Source organism: Muntiacus reevesi, chromosome 1, assembly GCF_963930625.1.
Source record: "Muntiacus reevesi chromosome 1, mMunRee1.1, whole genome shotgun sequence".
NCBI lineage: Eukaryota > Metazoa > Chordata > Mammalia > Artiodactyla > Cervidae > Muntiacus > Muntiacus reevesi.
In genome coordinates this window covers 83,443,739-83,463,981 of record NC_089249.1, presented here as the reverse complement: position 1 = coordinate 83,463,981, position 20,243 = coordinate 83,443,739, and the positions used below count along the sequence as shown (strand labels likewise).

Here is a 20,243-nt window from a genome sequence, read left to right as displayed (position 1 = left end):
GCAGCACTTCTCCGGTGTCCTCCTGGCAAAAGGGAGTCTCTTGGTGTTGCCTAAAATATCACTGCACCGTCCCTGGGTGGGCTCGAACCACCAACCTTCCGGTTAACAGCCGAACGCGCTAACCGATTGCGCCACAGAGACAGCAGTAAGACACTCTTTTGGACTCTATGGAGTAGACACTCATTCCCGTGTTAAGCACTCTGGCCCCCAGAGAAACGGTGCCATTTCCCTGCCCACTACCCGCCACAGATGCCAGCGTCCCCGGAGAATCCGGGATCCAAGGCTCGAACCTTCCGGGCCTGAGCCGAAATAGATCCAATGACAGTTGAACACCGGGTTGGCTCCCATGATGGCTCTTCCCGTTTCCTCGCCTACAGCCAATGAATCAGTTTGCCCCCCACTGGCAAAGGCCTCCGGGTCTGTGCTTTGGTTTCCTGTGTCCACCAGGCGGTCCACCAGAGTGGGCTTTCCTGGGGGCTCAGACTGCAAGAATCCGCCTACAATGCAGGACACCCTGGTTCAATCCCTGATTTTGGAAGATCCCCTGGAGAAGGGAATGGCCACTCACTCCAGTATTCTTACCTGGAGAATCTTTGGACAGTGGAGTCTGGCGGGCTACAGTCCCTAGGGACACAAAGTGTTGAATGCCACTGAGCGCCATTGACTTCCCTGTAAGTGAGTGTAGCTGGTTTGTCTGAGTGTTTTCTTTAAATGGCTATTTTTACTCACATTGTAAATTTAGCAAATAGACGCTTGTAAGAATAACTTACCCCTCCCCAAATCAGAAGTATATGAAGAATAAAAGAAGCGTTCTCCTGCCTCCATTCCCACTCCACCGCTGACACGCTTTATATGTTACACGTAAGAGGCAGGGCGGCTTAGGAGTGTAATCAGCCCTATGAGAAAACTAAGGGACCCAGGAATCCCCGCCTCCTGCCCTGACCACCGTCTGCCCGCTCTGGGCTATGATCGGAAAAGGGTGAAGGCAAAGAAAAGGAAAATAGCATCCTTATTTGCAGAAATTTTACCTCAAGATGGGACACTCTGGTCACGTAGGCAGACTATGCGGTTGGTGATGGAGAGCTAAGGGGATCCTCCCTGGCACAAAACCCAAAGTGGATTTCACCTCATTTTCTGAGGTGAGAGTGGGCTGCGCCGATCAAAGGAGAGGAGCAGAGAGAAAGCAAGAGGGATGAGCACCTGCGGGAGTCAGCCGTATTGGAGTCTCCTCAGGGCCTTAGAAGAACTGCCCTGAGCTTATGGGTGGGACGTCTGGTGGCTAAAGAAGCGGATACGGTTCTCTGGCGGTGGAGGCCAGGTGGCTCCCGAGGGGGTTCCATGGTGTAATGGTGAGCACTCTGGACTCTGAATCCAGCGATCCGAGTTCAAATCTCGGTGGGACCTTACTGTCTTATTAGAAGAACACTTTTTACTCCCCTAATAGCACCTGCCTTCCGGCTCCCGCGACCCCCAGAGGCGTGGTTCTCACGGACACGGCGGACAGGTGTGGGACCAACCCAAGGCGTCCTCGCTGGACGCGGGCGGCTCTGCCCATCCCTGCCCACCAGAGCCCGGCCCCTCCCCTGCCCTCCAACCCCCGCCCAGGGGCGCAGCGACCCCCCCAGTGCCGCCCCCCCCCCCCCCCCCCGCGTCGGGTCCCCTGGGTCTCTGGAGTAAAAGGCAGAGGCTGAACTCACGGAGTCCTGCCCCGCGAGGGGCTTCGCACCCCACGACTTGTAACTGCACGGTTGTCCCTGTGAGTAAATGGTTGCGGGCCTGAGCTGCGATGTCACATATTCACATATTAGATGATACCTAAAAACATTTACCCCCACGTTGAAAGGAGAATATAAGTAACTATGATTTCTATAAATAAAAGACTTAAGCTTCGTTGAAAAAATATTATATGGTGTATTCAATTTTCTGTAAAACAGAATTTTGAATTTTATAAATGGAAATATTTTTTGGAATTAGAGTTTGCTTAAGAGAAACAAAGCAATACAGGAAATTTAGGCAGTTCACTTTCATTAGGATTTTGAATAGAAAATAAATCCAAGACTTCTACAATCTACAGTAATATGGCACCAATATTTTCCACATTTTTAGAAAATCTGAAAGTCACCATGAAGTAGTTTTTAGGTCAAAATTATTAAAGCTGTGTTAAGGCATACCAGGAGTCATCTCTGAGAGTATGACAGGACAAACATTTTCTATACAATTATACATCAATTATTAGAATTATCTAGAGTGTTAAAAGCATTCAAGATTCATCCTTACCATCAATTTGAAATTTTTTCTTGTCCATAGCATGGAGAGCACTAATTTATCCAAAACTAAAAGTTTTTTTATATTCCTGAGTTACAACAGAACAGAAAGTTCAAAGGGGGGGGGGAACCCAACCCATATGGGTTCTATTCATTGAGAGAGAAAAAGTGGTTCACTCCCCCACTTTGGAGAGAGGGAGAGTGGAATATGTGTGGTAAAGCAAGATGCCTCTGTGCTTGAGTTCAGACTGGACCTGGGACTGGGTCAAGGCCAGAAGAACACAAGACTAAGCATTATTATCCTGGGCCTTAGACCCACCTGACAGCACCCGCACAACAGTCCTGGAAAGCTCTTGAGGGTATTCCCCCTTCCTTGGATGTGTTTCCCATCTGGTTCTCTATTCCCCCAGCCACAGGGAAGCATTCTTCACCTCTGTGTCCTGACAGACACTTTATCATCCCTGCAGGACACAGGGAGCCAGGCAAGAGTGAAGGGGAGAGCTGCACTGACCCGATGGGTTTCTAGCAAAGTAGCGGGGAAATCCCATAGAAAGAGGAGCCTGATTGGTTACGGTTCATGGGGTCAAAAAGAGTCAGATATGACTGAGCCAGTGGGGATGAGGACGAGGGGTTCCTGATGGAACCAGGTGCTTTCCACCTAAGCAACCTTCAAGAGGCCAGAGGGCAGCCAGTGCTGCGGAGGGCAGAGGATGAAAGCCTAGAGCATCCTACAAGCACAGGGCATAACAGGCCTGCACCTGGAAAGAGCTGAATAAAACACCATCTAGCTTATTCTTTTAAAAAGCCTCTCAGTAGGGGCGTTGGTGGCTCAGTGGTAGAATTCTTGCCTATCACCCGGGAGACCAAGTTTGATTCCTGGTCAATGCATTGTGGCCGTGTTTGTTTTGGGCTTCCCTGGTGGCTCAGATGGTAAAGAATCTGCCTGCCATACAGGAGACCTGGGTTGGGAAGATCCCCTGGAGAAGCAAATGACAACCCACTCCAGTAGTCTTGCCTGGAGAATCCCATGGACAGAGGAGCATGGTAAGCTACAGTCCAAAGGGATCTCAAAAAGTCCAACATGACTATCGACTAATATACACACCCTCTCTACACCCAAAAGAGACCAGATTCCAGGTTCCTGAAGGGCCCAGAGGGCCCTCTTCTGGACGGCCAAGCTGTTCCCATCCTTGGAAGACAGGTCCCACAGAAGATAGCTTTGAGAGGGACGCCAAAGTAAAGGAAGGATCCTGAGATGTCTGCATGTTATTATCAAGTGATGTCATAACTCTTACATAAGGAAAGAAAGAATATGATGTTAAGTGCCCACGTAGGTACAGAATATACCATCTGCAAACATTTGGTATCTTACAAAAGCTTTTGGTTTTGGTTTTTAATGAATTTTTGGAACTGAAGCCTCACATTCTGGAATGAAAACTCTGTAAGTAAGACTCTGGGTTTACCATGCCAGGAGAAAAGAGTGGAGGCGAGAGCTGGCCAGCAGGCCTGAGCTGGCCAGCAGGCCTGAGCTGGCCAGCTCAGGCCTTTCACAGCATCTCAGCTGCAAAAGCCAGCCTGAGGTCCAGGACCGTGAGGCCCAGACTCGGCGGCTTAGGAACCCTGTGCAGAAATGTTCTGCACTGGACTTTTAAGCAAAATAGTTCCGATGGCGGCAGGAAGAGAGTGACTTCCTTGAGTGCAGACGCTGGAACATAGAAAGTTTCCCCTGACTGGGAATGGAACTCGGGTCGCAGATGTGAAACGCCGAATCCTAGCCACTAGACCACCAGGGACCTGTAGACAAACGGTTATTTCGCTTCTTCAGGAAAAAGATGAGTCGTCAGAAAGCAGGAAAGAAATATACCTCAGCGGCCTCCATGCCTCACCTCCTGCATTTCGCCTTTGCCAATGCGAACGCAAGTCTCCGCGGTGTGGGTGGAAGAGAACAACCTGTTTCCGCCCGGTTTCGAACCGGGGACCTTTCGCGTGTGAGGCGAACGTGATAACCACTACACTACGGAAACGGGACAACCTGCAGTACTTAACACTGTATCCACGAAATCCCGAATGCTGCCACCAGCATCCAGACCACCAAATTTTAATACTCAAACAGGAACCTTGAAGCCCCAAGCTCGCTCAGACGCGGAGACAGCGGTTCGTGAGGGCCCTGCTTTAGAGTTCCTCATCTCCCCTCAAGTGAGGACACTGCGGCCCCCACAGGCTGCATTCGGGGTCCCGCACCCAACGCAGAGTCCTCAGACCCTTAGCTCCGCCCCCGAGCTCAGGGGTCGCCCCAGCCGGTTGCCCAGCTCCCGGAAGCCTCAGGAGGCGGGGACGCTGGGTGCGTCCGAGGCCAGGAGACCCCGCAGCCCGGGAGTGTGGACGCCGCCCCTCCCGGGCTGCGGGCCCGCGCCTCGGTGGCCCTGTTCCTGGCGCAGGCGGTCAGCACTCTGGGGTCTCAGGAATGATCGCCGCTTCCAGTCCGCCCTCCCCGCTGCTCCTTTGTACCTGACTGCTGGGCTCTTTCTCTGCGTGCCAGCTCGCCGCTGCACTTACCGGTGTTCTCCTGGCAAAAGTCTCTTTGGTGTTCTCTAAAATCTCACCCCACCGTCCCTGGGTGGGCTCGAACCACCAACCTTTACGGTTAACAGCCTAACGCGCTAACCCATTGCGCTACGGAGACAGCAGTACCGTCCTTTTCTAGAGTCTTTGGAGTTGACACTTCTTCCTAAGATAAGACCTCTGCCCCCAGGGAAACGGTGCCATTTCCGTGCCCTCTACCGACCACAATGCCAGAGCCCCCAGAGATACGAGGAACCAGGGCTCCTATCCTGCGGGCCTGAACGGAAATTGATCCAAGGACAGCTGAACACACGGTGGGTTCCCACGATTGCTCTTCCCGCTTCGTCGCCTACACCCAATGAATGAGAGTTTGCCCACCCTGGCCCAGGCCTCCGGGGCCGAGGTTGTGCTTCGGTTTCCTGTGTCCACCAGGCGATTTCCACCAGAGTGGGCTTCCCTAGGGGCTCAGACGGTAAGAATCCGCCTGCAGTGCAGGACACCCGGTTTCAATCCCTGGTTTGGGACTATCCCCCGGAGGAGGGCATGCAACCCACTCCAGTATTCTTGCCTGGCGAATCCCCATGGACGGAGGAGTCTGGCGGGCAACAGTCCACAGGTCACAAAGAGTCGGACGTGACTGAGTGACTGAGCGACTGAGCGCAGACACACACACAGGGACCTATAGTCAATATCTTGTAATAACCTTTAATGGAAAATAATTTCAAAAATAATATATGTGTATATGTGTAACTGAAGCACACACACAAAAAAGAATTCTACTTTTTGAAAATTTAATAATGTTTGTCTTTTTGCTAGTTTTTCTATGTCTTATGGATATCTAATAACAGTGTATGAGATACAAAATTTTGAATATATTTGTGTAGGATATGATTAATATAAATTAATTAAATATAAATCTATTATATTTAAACTATTGACACCATTCAAGTTGCTCCTATTCTTTTTTCTGTACTTGATAAAATATTCTCAGAGAAATGTTAATGTTTCACTATGATTATTTATTTTTTCTTTTCTTTCATGTTTCTTTTGATTTTTGCCTTATGTATCTTTGTTTCTTTGTTGTTAAGATGCCTAATGGTTTATGATATCTGTCTTCTTTGTGAATCGTGTACCTTTTATCGTTAAAAATATTCACCTTTCTTTCATTTAAAATAAATAAATTTTAAAAATTCAAAATAAATAAATACTGAAAAAAAAAAAAGAAAACCTATTTCAGTGACTTTAACAAGTTGGAAAGAAACCTTGTGGTGCTAGGATGATATTCACAAGGGACAAGCACAAAATCTTATATGCAGTTTAAAACACAGAGCAACCCACAGAGGAAGAGGAAGATGGGACTGGAGGCAGGGAGCTCAAACCTGATTTCAAGTTTAATGAGAAGCCCACGTGCTTCCCCAGTGAGGGAAAAGAAGCTACCATAATATTGGTCTCCACCAAGAAGGTAATTAAAACATAATCTAGTCAGTAATCCTTATCAGTTACTCACATACCAAGTACAGTATTAAATTCAGGATTTTTTCCCCACAATATTAAAATGGTGTGGAAGAAATGAGAGAAACAAACAACATCAAGACTGTCTAAAAGTTTTGAATTTTTCTGATGGAAAAGTGACTTCATGACAGTCCTTTTGACAATGAAAGAATTTGGGAAAATATTGATCCTTGATGTTTTCTATGCTTGCAGGAATAGAAGTACAAAATAGCTTTAAAGTTTAGAAAGAGATAGATCTGCAGTATCAGTACTAGGGTTCACAAACAATGGCCACCGAGGGAATGTCCCCGTCAGTGGTGTCCTTCAGAACAGACCAGGTGGCCTTGAGTATCAGTTTGGCCTAGTCAACTAGAATACAGGAGCTCCCAAGATTCCATGACACCCCCCACCTTCCAGTTCTGTTATTGCAACTCCACATGGTTACCTGGCACGCTGGGTCCTCTCTCTGGCACTCTTGTCAGAGCCTGACCTCTGAGCTTTGGCTTCTTGTGCCTCATTTTTACAGTTAAGGATTCTCAGAGTTGAGGAATGCTGACAAATTAGGCCCCCAAGTAAGTAATAAATCGCATCTTTATTTTAAAAACGTTTAATACATTCTTTTCCACTGAATGAAATCTCATTAAAGCAAAAGTTACATACTGTAATAGTCACCCAGTCATTATAATTGTATACTTTAATGATTTTAGTAATTTACCAGGCTGTACATGCATGACCACAATCCATTCACTTGTCTCTAATTGCTTATTTCTTGGGGTTTCTTTTCCCCAGTTTCTGGCTCTGCTTCTTCTACCCTAAGCTTCAGCATGGCAGTATCTCACACCATTTTCTCTGGTTTGAGGACAGAAATGGGCATCTTGGAAACCAACCAGTACTTGCACTCCCAGCTGGAAAAAAGCAAACAGGACTTTCGAGACCTCACAGAGAAACTGCTCATGTCCCAAGCTACTGTTTACTGCCTGGCCAACCAGCTGCAGAAATACAGTAAGTCCTTGGGGTCACAGTCACCATAGTGATAAATGATTGTCTTCCCTCTAAGAAACAAAACACCCTCAAACTGTATTCTTTTCCCTCCTTCATCAAAATAAATTGCATCCTTACTACACTCCCAGAGAGGTGGAAGCAGGTAGTTAACCCTCCCTTCTCAGAGGATGAAGACACTGACGAACAAAGGGGTAAAGTTTGTAGTGAGAGTATAGGGAGGAATAGAGGCTAAGATCTCATTCAGACACTAGACTTTTTTTCTGTCTCAGGAATATACATTAGATTTTATAAACATATAATACCCTTGTTGGCTTAAACATCTCAGGGTTTAATTCAAACTTTTTGTGAGCACCCATTTGCAAAGCACTGTGCTAAGCTGCACTAGGGAAGAAAGAAGTGACAGGACACCCTGCCTACCTTAAAGGTCCTTAAAGCTGTCTATTCCCAACTGAGCCACAGAGATCTGGAAATGAGAACATCAATGGCACACAGCAAGGGGAGGAGAGGAGCTGTAGTGCCTGAGGAACATGGGAATGAGAACCGAGGGGGACAGGAAGAAAAGGGCAGAATTCTTACTGATGTAGAAGTGGAGTTCACTTTCAAATTTCTACCATTAGTTTTCAATAAACCAATGGGGGATAAAATTTGCTATCCAACTTATTGACATGGATCAAAAAGTTAAAATTAAAGCCTAGTTATCAAAGAAGTGAAAAGAGCTTTCAGGTATGGGAATGTAAGTGTTTGTTTGTTTGTTTTTACATCATTTATTATGATCGTAATACAGCTTTTTTAAAAACTGGAGAAGAAGAAAGATGTCACCCAACATCTTCATGTATAGGTAACACTGTAGTAATTAAGAATGTGTACCCTGGGGCCAGACTTCCTGGTTTCAAACCCACGTTGTTCATCTTCTCCATGTCTCAGTTTCCTCATCAGTAATGATAACAGGAAGAGTATCTACCTCCTCAGAGAGAGGTGATGATTTCAGGATGATAATTCTCAAAAGTCTGTTAGAACAAGGCCCTGGCTGCTGCTTCTAAGTCACTTCAGTTGTGTCCGACTCTGTGCGACCCCATAGACGGCAGCCCACCAGGCTCCTCTGTCCCTGGGATTCTCCAGACAAGAACACTGGAGTGGGTTGCCATTTCCTTGACAAACACTGTGTATTAGTTTTCCCACCAACCTAACGCAGCGCCTGTTAGCATTGAGCATGTCTTTCGGGTTACTTCCCCTTCGTGTGATTTTTACACAGTTGTATCTAGATAAACTTTAAAATCTTGGAAATACTGAGGGATTATCGAAACTCTCACCATGGGAGGACTGTCAGCCGTACAGTCCTTGGAGGATTCCCAAACACACAGGGAATTCCTCCTCTGTGCCCAGGTTCATATTTTTCCCTTAAGAGGCTGTGTGCTTTGGTAAAGTGGCCCAAGATTTGGAGTCACAACTCAAGAGTACGTGAATTCTGACTTTGCTTCATTCCAGTTGAATCATTTTGAGTTATTTTACTCTCTATGAGGTTCTGTCTCCTCAGCTCCAACTTGGGGGGAGTCAAATGCTAGTAGCTGGGAAAGCTGAGGAATCAGATGTGGGATTCCTTGTGTGGAGCCTGGTACCCAGGTGACATCTGTCCTCGGGTGGGCCCTCCTCCTCCCTTGAAGGCTGGACCACAACAGCAGGGCCAGCTTCCCCTGAGACAGTGTCTCTGTTTTCCCAGAGTGTGAAGAGTACAAGGACCTCATTGAATCTGTGCTGGAGGAGGAAATGCCCTTTGAGATGGGGAAGCTGGCGGAGAAGAGGAGACTGGCTACACGACTTGGGTAAGGAGGAAGCTGTGTGGAAAGTGTGGAAAGTGGGGAAGCCCAGGCCAGTAGAATAAAGAGAAAACTTGTGCAGGGAGAAGGGCAGAAATGAACACACAGACACAGAACTAGACAAAGACAGCCTGTGGGGCTGTGGGAACTAATGGAGGACTCTCTGGATTCTCCCTGAAGCAATATATGAATAACATGAGCTCACATGCTCGTATTGGAATTCTGGCAATGTGGCTTGTGAATTACCAATGGGGAAATGAACTCAATTTTCCATGAATCTCAGCGACCTCATCTGTGAAATGAAAATACTGACAGTGTCTGCCTCAGAGGGTTATGGAGATTAAATGCATGATGACCAGCCGTTATAACCATTTCACACACATGTGGAGCTCTCAACAATATTAGCCATAATTATTATACCTGTTCTTGCCTTTCATAGGCCTAGTACTTATCATCTTTTTTTAAATATTAGATTTGGTTTTTATTGTAGAGCATACATGAGAACAAAGTGCTGACACAAAACTGCAAGTCACATTGGGGAAGTAAGCTAAAAAACCTGTAACTGTTTCAGTTATACAGTCCTGACTGGAGGAATTCATGGTGGCAAAAGAGCCCTGGCCCATGAGAGGGGTTTGTTGATGATGGCTGTCCCAGGTTATGCTGCTTCAGGCCTGGGCCTCTGTGAGATTAGGTCCCTGGCAGGTGGCAGCCTGGGGCCCAGGAGGACCTCTGCCCTTAAGGCTGGGGCTTAGCCGTGGCTGGGAAGGGACACTCCTAATTTCTAATGTCCCCAAGTACCTTTTATGATAGTAATGTTTCTCTTCCCCATCTTTGATTGATTGATTGATTTCTAAAAGTATCAGACTATGTGGAGTGTTAGCTGGTAGGGCCATTGGGTAGACAGCTAATTGAGCAGTCATTGCCTGGAAAATGAATTGTTAATTTGCAAGGCCCAGTATTGCCTATCCTTAGAGACTTTCATAGATAGGGTAGATTGTGGCATTGAAGACATCTTCTCAACCTTGGTTAAAATGAAACCTGAGAAGCTCAGATGTGTAAGAGCCACTAAAGCGGAGATGCTTGACTGAAGGAGGCCTAGGTCTGGAGACCCTATTTCTTCGTGATCTCTGCCTTCCACTCTTCTGACACTTTATAGGAACTCTGAGGAATAGAGTTTTGAAAGACAATCTATGGATGATTACTTAGTGTTGAGGAGATTCAAGCATCAGATGGGGTAGATGACTATTAATATCTAGTCTAGCATTAGGGTTATGTGGTTTTAAGTATTAACTGATTGTCTACTGAGGTATGTATGCTCTACTATGCACTGTAAGCTGTCATATGGACTGTCTCTAGCCTCACAGAGCTCACATTCTAGTAGGGAATCTATAAAAAGTATTTGTACGAAATTAGAAAACTGTGAAATCCCAGACAGAGTCATGTAATTGTTACTCAGAATTTTAATTACTCTTGAGTGCCTCCTTACCTGTTATAATAGCTTATTTTCATGTCATTCAGATGAATGTTCTTCATCTTAACCCTCTCACTGATTTCTCTTTTCATCCTTTCAGTTAATACCAGATGTACCTGTCCAACACTTCTGTACCTGGCTTTCCCACCCCCAATTGGTCACACTTTCTGTATAATGCTTGATGACGCATATGACATTAAAATGGATGTGGACTGAAGTGAGGAACTGAAGGGGCTTTTTTTTTTTCTTTTAAGTGAGGTTAATGAAAAAGAAGGAAACAAACCCAATACTATTTCCCCATTCCTTCTGTTACAGGCAAGTCACACAACCTGTGCAAGTATTCAACTTGGGAAATTCCTTACAAGTAATCGAAGACACACCTCTGCTGAAATTTCCACAACTTATCATTCATGCCATTCACTTTTACATTTTACTTTACTTTTTTTTTTTTTTACATTTTACTTTTCTTTGCCACTTTAGGAGATATGATCCCCTGATTGAGGCTCAGGCCCAAGAACTGACCTGCTTACGGCAAAAGATACAGGAAGGGAAAGGTGTCTGTCATCTATTCACACAGCATGCAAAGAACACAATTAAGACTTTTGAGCGTTTCCTCAAGAGCACTGACATGACCTACTACCAGAGACAGAGATACTGTGAGCTCCTGGCCCAAGGAAGCCAGCTGGCAGAGAGACTTGCCAGCAAACTCTCGACTGGTAAGTTATCATATAGTCTCTGAGAACACTTAGCTCCTCCAGAGATCCTAACCTCACATGAGACTCCACACCTTCACAACTCCTTCAGTGATGTTGTAGCCACGTGTCCTGCGGTTCTGTGGTGTTCTCAGCTACAGGACAGCTTCCCTGGTGGCTCAGCTGGTAAAGAACCTGCCTGCCAATGCAGGAGATACAGAGGTGGGTTCGCTCCCTGGGTCAGGAGGCTCCCCTGGAGAAGGAAGTGGCAACCCACTCCAGAGTGAAGCTATCAGCTAGAACTACCTGGGCGTCCAACCCTGGGCCCAAGGCGAGCCTCCACAGACATATTCCAAAGAGGAGCCAGTGTTGTCACTGGACTGACCCTTGTGGTTCTTATGATTGCAAGATATACCTCAGCTACAACCATCAGGGAACTTTGAAATACATGAGGTATATCACTCACATTTCCCAGAGGGCACACAGCTCACGCAGGGCTACCCAGTGAGGTTAGGGTCTGGTTACCTGTAAAAAGAGGGAGACAGCACAGGGCTGTGGTTCTGCCTGATTTGGATCGAGGGTGGGGTGCCTAGGATTTCGTAGGTTCAGTCTTTACTGGTGATTAAAGTGCAGGAAAGAAAAACAACGGGTCAGACATCAATGATCTAAATCAACCAAGGATCTCTAAAACAAGAGAAACTTCAGACGTGGAGCACCTTGCCTCTTCATCTGGCCCTGAAGGTGCCCATGTGTTCCTTCAAGGTAGCTGTCTTTGAAGTGGATGCCTTCAGAATCAGTAGCCTGATATCAGCCCTTGGGGTACAATTTTAAAAGAAGAGGACTGTCAGGTGTTTACAGCACACCTGCTTCCCACCCTGTATTCTGGGGACCATGACAATGGTACTCGAGAGTACAGTGGAGAATATATGGGGCTGGAGACCACATTGTTAAAACTGCTTTCATCATCATAGATTTTGGAGCAGGAGGTAGCAGCCATCCAATCATTTTTGGTTTTTAAGATACTTGATATGCATTAAACTGACCCACTGTAGAATTAGTTCTGTGAGTTTTGAAAAATGCATACAGTGTTAAATATAAGTACCACCACAATCAAGATACAGAACAGTTCCATCATTTGTGAAAGTTCCCTTGTACCTCTTTGTAGTCAACCATTTCCTCCACATCAAGTCCCTGCCACCACTGGATCTGTTTTTTGTCCCTTTAGATTTTTTAAATCTCCAGAACGTATCAGTAGCTTGTTCCTTTTTATTGATGAGTACTATTTCATTATAGAGATGTGCCACTTTTTGTTTATCCAGTCATCCACTGAAGGACATTTAGATTGTTTTCAGTTTGGGGTGATTATGATTCATACTTGTTAAGATTCACATACAGATTTTTGTGTGAAAATACGTTTTCACTTCACTTGGCTTGGATAAATATCTTGGAGTAGGATTGTTGAGTCACATGGTGAATGTTTGTGTGTGTGTGTGTGTGTGTGTGTGTGTGTTAGTCACTCAGTCATATCTGACTCTCTGTGAGTCCATGGACTGTATAGCCTGCCAGGTTCCTCTGTCCATGGAATGCTCTAGGCAAGAATATTGGAATGGGTTGTCATTTCCTTCTCCAGGGGATCTTCCCAACCCAGGGATCAAACCCATGTCCCGTATTGTAGGCAGATTATTTACTATCTGAGCCACAGGGAAGCTTAAAGAGTGTACGTGTCCTTAAATTATACATTATAAGATTGTACATTTAACTTATAAGAAACTACCAAACTGTTTTCCAGTGTGATAAAACCATTTCACATTCCCCTGAGCATTGAGTTAGATTGCAGTTGTTCCCCAATACCAGCTCTTGACATTATCAGGTTGTTGTTTTGGGGCTTTTTGTCTTTTAATAGGTGTGTCGTTGCTTATCATTGTGATTTTTAATTTGCTTTTTCCTATTGACTAATGGTTTTGAAGATCTTTTCATATGTCTACTGATCATCCATATATCTTTGGGAAAGTGAGTGTCCACTATATTGTTCATTTTAAAGTAGTTTTTCATATTATTGGGTCTTGAAAGTTCTTTATATTTCTGGATACAAGTCCTTTATCAGATATTTGACTTGTCAGTATTTTCTCCCAGTTTGTGGCTTATCTTTTCATTCTCTTAACTTTCTTTCAGAGTGAAGAATTTCTTAATATTGGTGAGGTCCAACTTATTGGATCATCATTGTCTATTTAGTTTTATCTGTGCCTAAAGAACTCTGTGCCTAAAACACGATCCTTGGCCTTTCCATATAGATTTTACAGTCACTATCTGTAAAAAAAATCCTGTTGGGATTTTGAGTGGCATTGCATTAAATCTGTGATAAGTTTAAGAGAATTGATATTTTTCATAATATTGTGTATTGTAATTAATGATCATAGTGTCTTTCATCAGGTTGAGCTAGTCTTTGTTTTATTTATTCATATTTCCATGAACAAGCAAACCTTTTTTTATTGTTTTATGATGGTGACTGCTGACAATAGAGAAGAAATTTTGTCTCTTAACACATATATGAGCAGGCCGTGGTACAGCTAAACAAAACTTCCAACTTATTCAAGGAAGTTCCTTATTTTGAATTGACATTGTTTTGTCAAATGCCTTTTTGTTCAAATGATTATATATATATATATATATATATATATATATTTTTTTTTAATGTTGTGTCCTTTTAGATTCTACTCTGGACATTTTGAATATTATATTGTGAGACACTGGGTCCTGTTAAAGCCCTCTGGATTATTTTTTAGCAGGCAATCAACCACTCCTAGGTTTAGACTGTAAGTTCTGTCTTACATTCTATGGGTAGCAGTTGCAACATCAGTTTAGTGTTCAGGGCCTTTGATGTGTTGTTTGGGTCAGTTCAGCAAGTATGCCACTAGGTTTAGTCTGGACTAGCTGATGGTTTATATGGTAATTCAGTTCTCTAATCCTTTCCCATGATTCCTTGTCTCTGTTCCACACAAGCTCAGTTTGGGGATGATCCCTAATATTTTTGACAGTCTGTAGATCATTTTCCAGCCTCTCCTCTCTCTGGCATTTCTTCTCTACTTCCCAGTTCCCTCGGGGCCTCTTCCACATACATCCCTCTGTTCAGAAAGATTGGGTTCTCCCAGTCATTTCTCCTGTCACACTGTCCTGCAAAACTGCAGGGGGCTACTCTAAGATCAAAGAGGCAAGAAAATTGAGACAGAAAAAAGAGGAGGGGACACTCTTCACACTTTTTGGACAATTAGTCCCTTTTTGACTAGAGTGGTAGGTTCTCATTTGTGGTTAACATCCCTGCTCAGTGGCCCCAACAGCACAGTTCTGCAAATGGGCTGGTCTCTGGTCAGGGTCAATGCCAGGGTCCAGCCCCAGCAGAATCTAGGGGAACCCTCAGGATGAACGGGGTCAGCGAGAGAAGACACGTAAGACCAGCCTTGATAGGGCCAAGTCTGCGAGGGAGAGAGAGAAAGACAGAGAGAGAGAGACAGAGAGAGACCAGACCAGGATATGCAGCAGAGTCTGGCAGTTGCTTTATTTTTCACCATCGCTTTTATACCCTAAGTTGGTACATTTCTAAGGGGCAGATAAGCATATACAGACTTAGTTTAACATTACATCAGCTTGCCCTTTATGAAACCAGATGTGCTCTGTATATTTTTGTTTATGAGAGTCTTTTCCCATAGATTTTTTGTACATTATCTTCTGGTCTTGAGGTTAGCAGAAAACAGAAAAGTGGCAGTCTCATGGTATAGCAGGTTGCAACATAATAGAAATACAATCCTGTTAACATAAAAGTCAGTCTTTTTGCAGAAGCTTTCAGCTAAATTTATCTAAAAATTTAACACACAAAGACTCTGTGGCTCTGGTGAGGGAGCCCCTGTTTAGCACTCCTGGTTAAAATTAACAGTTATCTTATTGTTTTTACACTAGGGCTAAACTCTTATTTTTCTAGATCTCCAACTATATTAACAATAGTTTCCACTGCACAACCTCAGCACATTAACATCAATCAAACATTGATCCAATAACCATTTTAAAAACAATATTTTTTGTGTTCTCTAATAGGGCTTCCTCCCCCTCAAAGGGCTCTGTGCCTATTAGGGCCTTTTTTATGGTTAATCTCTATGTATAATATCTTTCGGCTTTCAGGCCTGTTGACAATTTGTGGCTTGCACCTGGTGCAACTTTAAGCAACTTCAGTAGCCGACCCTGTCTTTTTTGTGGCTAATCTATTTTCTTTCTATTAGGTGTCATCTCCATGGGAACTAGATAGGATTACATTTTTACAGAACAGAAATGCAAAGGATTGCAAAAGCAGCAGATATGGCACAAACAGGCTCTTAGTCTAAAAGTTAATTACCTGCAAGAAGTCACCAGCTAATCTCTATCTAAATTATTTTCTATTAGGCACGTTTGTGGCTATAGTATTTGTGGGCCTTTTCTCACCCCGCAGAGGGACCTATGCTTAATAGTTTCTTTTGTTAGCTTACTGTGCTTAGGATGTTTAGAACAATTATGAGCATTTTTTGCAATGAGAGCACACATTTATCAAACAAGCCAGAATGCGAGCAAAAGGGTTTGAATTGAAGCATTTCCTTCATCCCTGGCCCTTTCATAGGGTACCAGCATCTAGGACATTTATTAATTATGGTTTAAGTTGGTCCTCATTCAATGAAAGAGGAGCAGGAGAACTCTCGGCAGGCAACACAAGAATCTGCAACAGGGCAAACAAGAACAACAGCAGAAAAGGGGGGAGAATACAGGGTGGGGTAGAGGCCGAGGCCAACCTGGAGGGTCCCTTATCCCAGACGGCCTTGCCTGTCAGGTATTTTCCTCATGACCTCGTCATGGATGGGATCCCGGACGGCCTTCCCTGCCCGGTTATTTCCTTCATGACCTGGTCACAGGCGGGACGTCCCATAATGGCTCCCGGCAGGTCAGGAGAGGGAAAAAAAAAAGAAATGGGGAAGAGTCTCTTTACACTCATCAGCAGAGGTCCCCCCGTCCAGTCATTTAGATAGAACAGGGGGTTTCTCCTGTTGTATTTGCTCCTCCGGGGCTTCTGGAATATCTGTGTGAGAGCAGTATTGGGACTCACAGCCATGGTCTATCCACCAAGTTTGTGGGGGAAATGAAGGTTAGAGCTGAAAGCGTGCAGAAGCCAGCCAGGCAAGTATCCCGTGTACTGGAGAACAGGACATTGTGACCTTTTTGCCTTGACTCAATAGCAGATGTCCTGGTGACGATTCAGCCAACCAGCAATATATTGTTCACTGTTGCTCAGGAAAGCCTGCCAGGCTGCTCCTCTAAAGACACAACTTTAGCCCTCCTGGAACAATTTTCCCAGAGCATTCTGAACAAACATATAGAGTATTGTGTCTCTGGCCAGATAGGCCCTTGTATTTGTAAGCATGAGATGGGACCTGCTCAATTTCCCCCTAACTCTTTCTATTTTTGGTTCACAGATAATCACCATGATAGGAAGGATGAAGAGGGACAGGAGTCACGGGCAGTCAGGTAACTCTGAGTGATGAAAGAGCTGATCATGGAGTGGTGAAACCTAGAGAGAAGTCCAGAAGCAAGAGACCCAGAGGTCAAAGGTCCCAGATCCAGGAGAATCCAGAAGCTACTGATTGTTCCTATTTCATTCATTCATCATACAAGGATGTGTCCTTTAACCCACGTTATCTGTTCTTATTAAAGTTCGTGTATTAGTTGCCATTTCTTAATAATTCTTCAAGTTTAGTTAACTGAGGCATTTTGACCTAAAGGTAAACCAGCCAGAGAAACCTGGTCTCTATTTTCTGAAAACCTGTATGATTAAAAAATGAAGTGAAATGCCTTTTTCTGCTCAGTTGCCCTGAGATATGCTGGCCAATGTTTCATAGCCAGAAATATCTTGAAAAATAAAGCCAATCATGTCATATATATAAATATACATTCATATATATGGAGAGAGAGATATAAAAGCTATAAGAGCCCTAGGAAGTTACATTCCCTCAGGAGATAGTCTTCAATGGACCCCTTCACATAGTCTTACATAAAGTTTGTCCATAGCATTTTAATGTCTGTATTATAGGAGTCTGTGTGTCCTGTGTCTCAGAGTATATTTTAGAGAAGTCGTTGTGTCTACTTCCTCACGCACATTTAGAGGTCAGTGCACTAAACACATGCTGCTCTCTCTCCTACCCCCATTCTATGCACACTGAAACCCCAGTTAGAAATGGATTGTTATGTTTTTTCTCTCTGAGAGGATAGGCCTTTTGGTTTCTGGTGTCCCTTCCATGAGCTTCAGATGAACACCAGCTGTCAGGTTGAAGCTGGTTGCCTTATTTTCATCTCTTGTCTTGTCTGCCTCCTTCTCCATCCCCCACTCAGGCTCAGCACGGGGCTCCAGGAGGAAGAAGTGAATGAAGTCCTGGAGGACTCACTAGATGAAAAGTATCTGATGCATTCCAGTCAGCATGACTCCCACCAGTCTCCCAGCAGCAACGCCTCTGTGTGTGATGAGCAGGACCAGCTCTGATGTAGACTGAGCCAGTGAGTATTCCCAATGCAGAGAGCCTAATCCCCAACAACAAGAAGACTGAATAATAAAACTCTGATAGCTTCTACCTGCTCACCATCTCTGTCTAGGCTGATTGAGTAATCTCTGCAGGCACACCCTAAGAACTAACCTTGAAAAAGTGATTAGGCTGAATTCAGTTCTGGGACCAAGTTTTATGTCACTGGTGTGTCTGTTCATTTGTATTCTCCCTGGTCTACACCTCACCTCCCTTTGTCTGGCTCCCACTGGCATATGCAAGCTGAGGAACCCCGGGCAAACCAGAGTGCAGAGAGAGAAGGGATCATGAGAAACTCTGCCACGCCTCAGCACATGTACATAATAAACTTCATTATTTAAGATGAAGCATCTTAGCTTTCCTGAAATGTTCTAGCTAATTACAGTTTCTGAACGGTGCCCTTTAGGCTTTTCTAGCTTTCCAAGAATATCATCAGCCTTGCCCACATTTGGGGTCCACTTATCATGGTTCCTCAGCAATGCAGGAGGCGAGGCAGGCTCCCCATGAACTCATGGCTCCTGAGTTTAAGCACCAGTATCCATCCCCCACCAGGTGGCTTCTCTTCCCATGAAGTTCCATCTTAGTACAGACTATCGGGTGGTGAAAGTTAAGCTTCTGCCCCATCACACTCAAGTCCCCACCCTTGAGTCCTGGTTTTGTTCTGGGCTGAGGCAGAAGCATAGGACAAGGAACTGCAGAGAGCATCCTTGGAAGCAAATGTGTGTAACTCGACTAAACAGTAATTATTTCCTGGAACAGGATGCACTTCTCACTTCTACAGGCAGATCTTGGAATCCACTGCCCAGCTGTACAATGAAAACACAGATATCAGGGGAGAAAATCAGAGCCTTCCACATCACCTGAGTCATATTCCAGACATAAGCGGTCAAAGCCCACAGGGAGAGACCACCCTCAGATCGCTCTCTTCTCTTGCCACATCTGGCTATCAAAACAAAAGATGTGGAGAACAACACTATTACACAATCCATAACTCTCATAGTTTTCTCTATCTAGAAAGATGTTCCCTCTACAGGTCCCCAGACTCCAGGCTCTAGGAATGGCTCTAGGAAACCCACCATTTAGTTACAAAATTCACCCTATTATTTAAGCCTGAATTCCAGTCTTAGGTTTCTCAACTTATAGGTCATGTAGCTCTAGTTAGTTAATCTCTTGACCAACTGTTTCCTCAGGGGCAAAGGAAGTATACTTGAATATATTTAGATTCTGGGACCAGTTCTGACATGGTAAGGGAGATTTCCCATTCCATAGGTTAAGGTTAAGTGTTCAGTCATACAAGATTATTCCACGCCTCCACACCCTGTCCATTTCTGAGGGCAGTTGAAAGCCCAGATTGTTACCTGAACTCCTGACTGACTGGCTAGAAATCAGGATATCACCATCCCCTCCTCAGGTTCAATTAATTTCCTAGAGTTGTTCCTACAGAACTCAGAGAAACATTGTACTTACTACACTATCGGTTTATTATAAGAGGATATACCTCAGGAACAGCAAATGGAAGAGGTGCACAGGGCAGGGCATGGGAGAAAGTGTGGAGCCTCCATGCCTTCTCAGAGAAAGCCTAGTACCTAGTACTCTCCTAGTACCTCCATGTGGTCACCAACCCAGAGGCTCTCATAATCCTGAAAACTTTTGAACTTTATGGAAACTCATCACACTGGCCTGATTGATGAAACCACTGGCCATAGTGATTGAACTCAGTCTGCAGCCCCTTTCCCCATCCACAGGTCAGGGGCTGGGACCGGAAGTTCCAACCCTCTCATCACAAGATGGACCTTCCTGGCAAGAAGCCCCCAGCAATACTTGCTTCCAAAAGTTGCTTTATTAATACAAACACAAGTACCTTTATCCCTCCATCACTTAGGAAATTGCAAGGGTTTTCAGAGTTCTATGCCAGAAACAGGGATGACGACCAAGTGTGTATTTCTTATTATAAATCACAAGGCACTGATAGTGTCTGAGGACGCTCCTGGTTTCACAATAGCAGCACCTTTCTATTTAAAAAGGATAAGACATGGATTTAGGAGCCAGATTCCCATTTAAAACAGCCTCTCTTTCCTAGACCAGGCTGCCTTTTTTTTTTTTTTTTTTAACACGTACACACTACTTTATTTACTTATAGCTGCACTGTGTCTGCGTTGCTACATGCCGGCTTTCTCTAATTGTGGTGCACGGGCATTTCATTGCAGTGGCTTCTCTTGTTGCAGAGCACAGGCTCTAGGAGCACAGGCATCAGTAGTTGCAGCACCCAGGCTCAGTAGTTGCGGCTTGCTGACTCTAGGGCGCATGGGCCTCAGGAATTGCAGTATAAGGACTCATTAGTTGTGGCTCAAGGGCCCTAGTGC

At 44.7% G+C, this 20,243-nt stretch overlaps 1 protein-coding gene and 4 non-coding genes across 5 annotated transcripts; 2 read left to right on the top strand and 3 right to left on the bottom strand.

Annotated features, from left to right (window-relative positions):
• Positions 1-67: 67 nt before the first annotated feature.
• Positions 68-141, bottom strand: TRNAN-GUU (transfer RNA asparagine (anticodon GUU)). The gene has a single exon. It is a non-coding gene; the product is annotated as a tRNA-Asn (tRNA).
• Positions 142-1,332: 1,191 nt separating this feature from the next.
• TRNAQ-CUG (transfer RNA glutamine (anticodon CUG)) lies at positions 1,333-1,404 on the top strand. Its single transcript has one exon. It is a non-coding gene; the product is annotated as a tRNA-Gln (tRNA).
• A 2,811-nt stretch (positions 1,405-4,215) lies between these two features.
• Positions 4,216-4,288, bottom strand: TRNAV-CAC (transfer RNA valine (anticodon CAC)). The gene has a single exon. It is a non-coding gene; the product is annotated as a tRNA-Val (tRNA).
• Positions 4,289-4,872: 584 nt separating this feature from the next.
• Positions 4,873-4,947, bottom strand: TRNAN-GUU (transfer RNA asparagine (anticodon GUU)). Its single transcript has one exon. It is a non-coding gene; the product is annotated as a tRNA-Asn (tRNA).
• Positions 4,948-7,141: 2,194 nt separating this feature from the next.
• Positions 7,142-17,843, top strand: LOC136162463 (neuroblastoma breakpoint family member 6-like protein). Its single transcript, XM_065927061.1, has 5 exons — positions 7,142-7,319; positions 9,037-9,139; positions 11,085-11,320; positions 16,783-16,834; positions 17,696-17,843. Exons 1-5 carry the CDS (start codon positions 7,142-7,144, stop codon positions 17,841-17,843), a joined length of 717 nt encoding a protein of 238 aa, XP_065783133.1.
• Positions 17,844-20,243: the final 2,400 nt, after the last annotated feature.

Bases quoted from the DNA above. Each gene is read 5' to 3' on its own strand.
- LOC136162463 (XM_065927061.1), top strand. From the start codon at position 7,142: ATGGCAGTATCTCACACCATTTTCTCTGGTTTGAGGACAGAAATGGGC. The intron at 11,321-16,782 runs GTAAGTTATCAT...TTTGGTTCACAG, and splicing joins TGCCAGCAAACTCTCGACTG to ATAATCACCATGATAGGAAG. The intron at 16,835-17,695 runs GTAACTCTGAGT...TCCCCCACTCAG, and splicing joins CAGGAGTCACGGGCAGTCAG to GCTCAGCACGGGGCTCCAGG.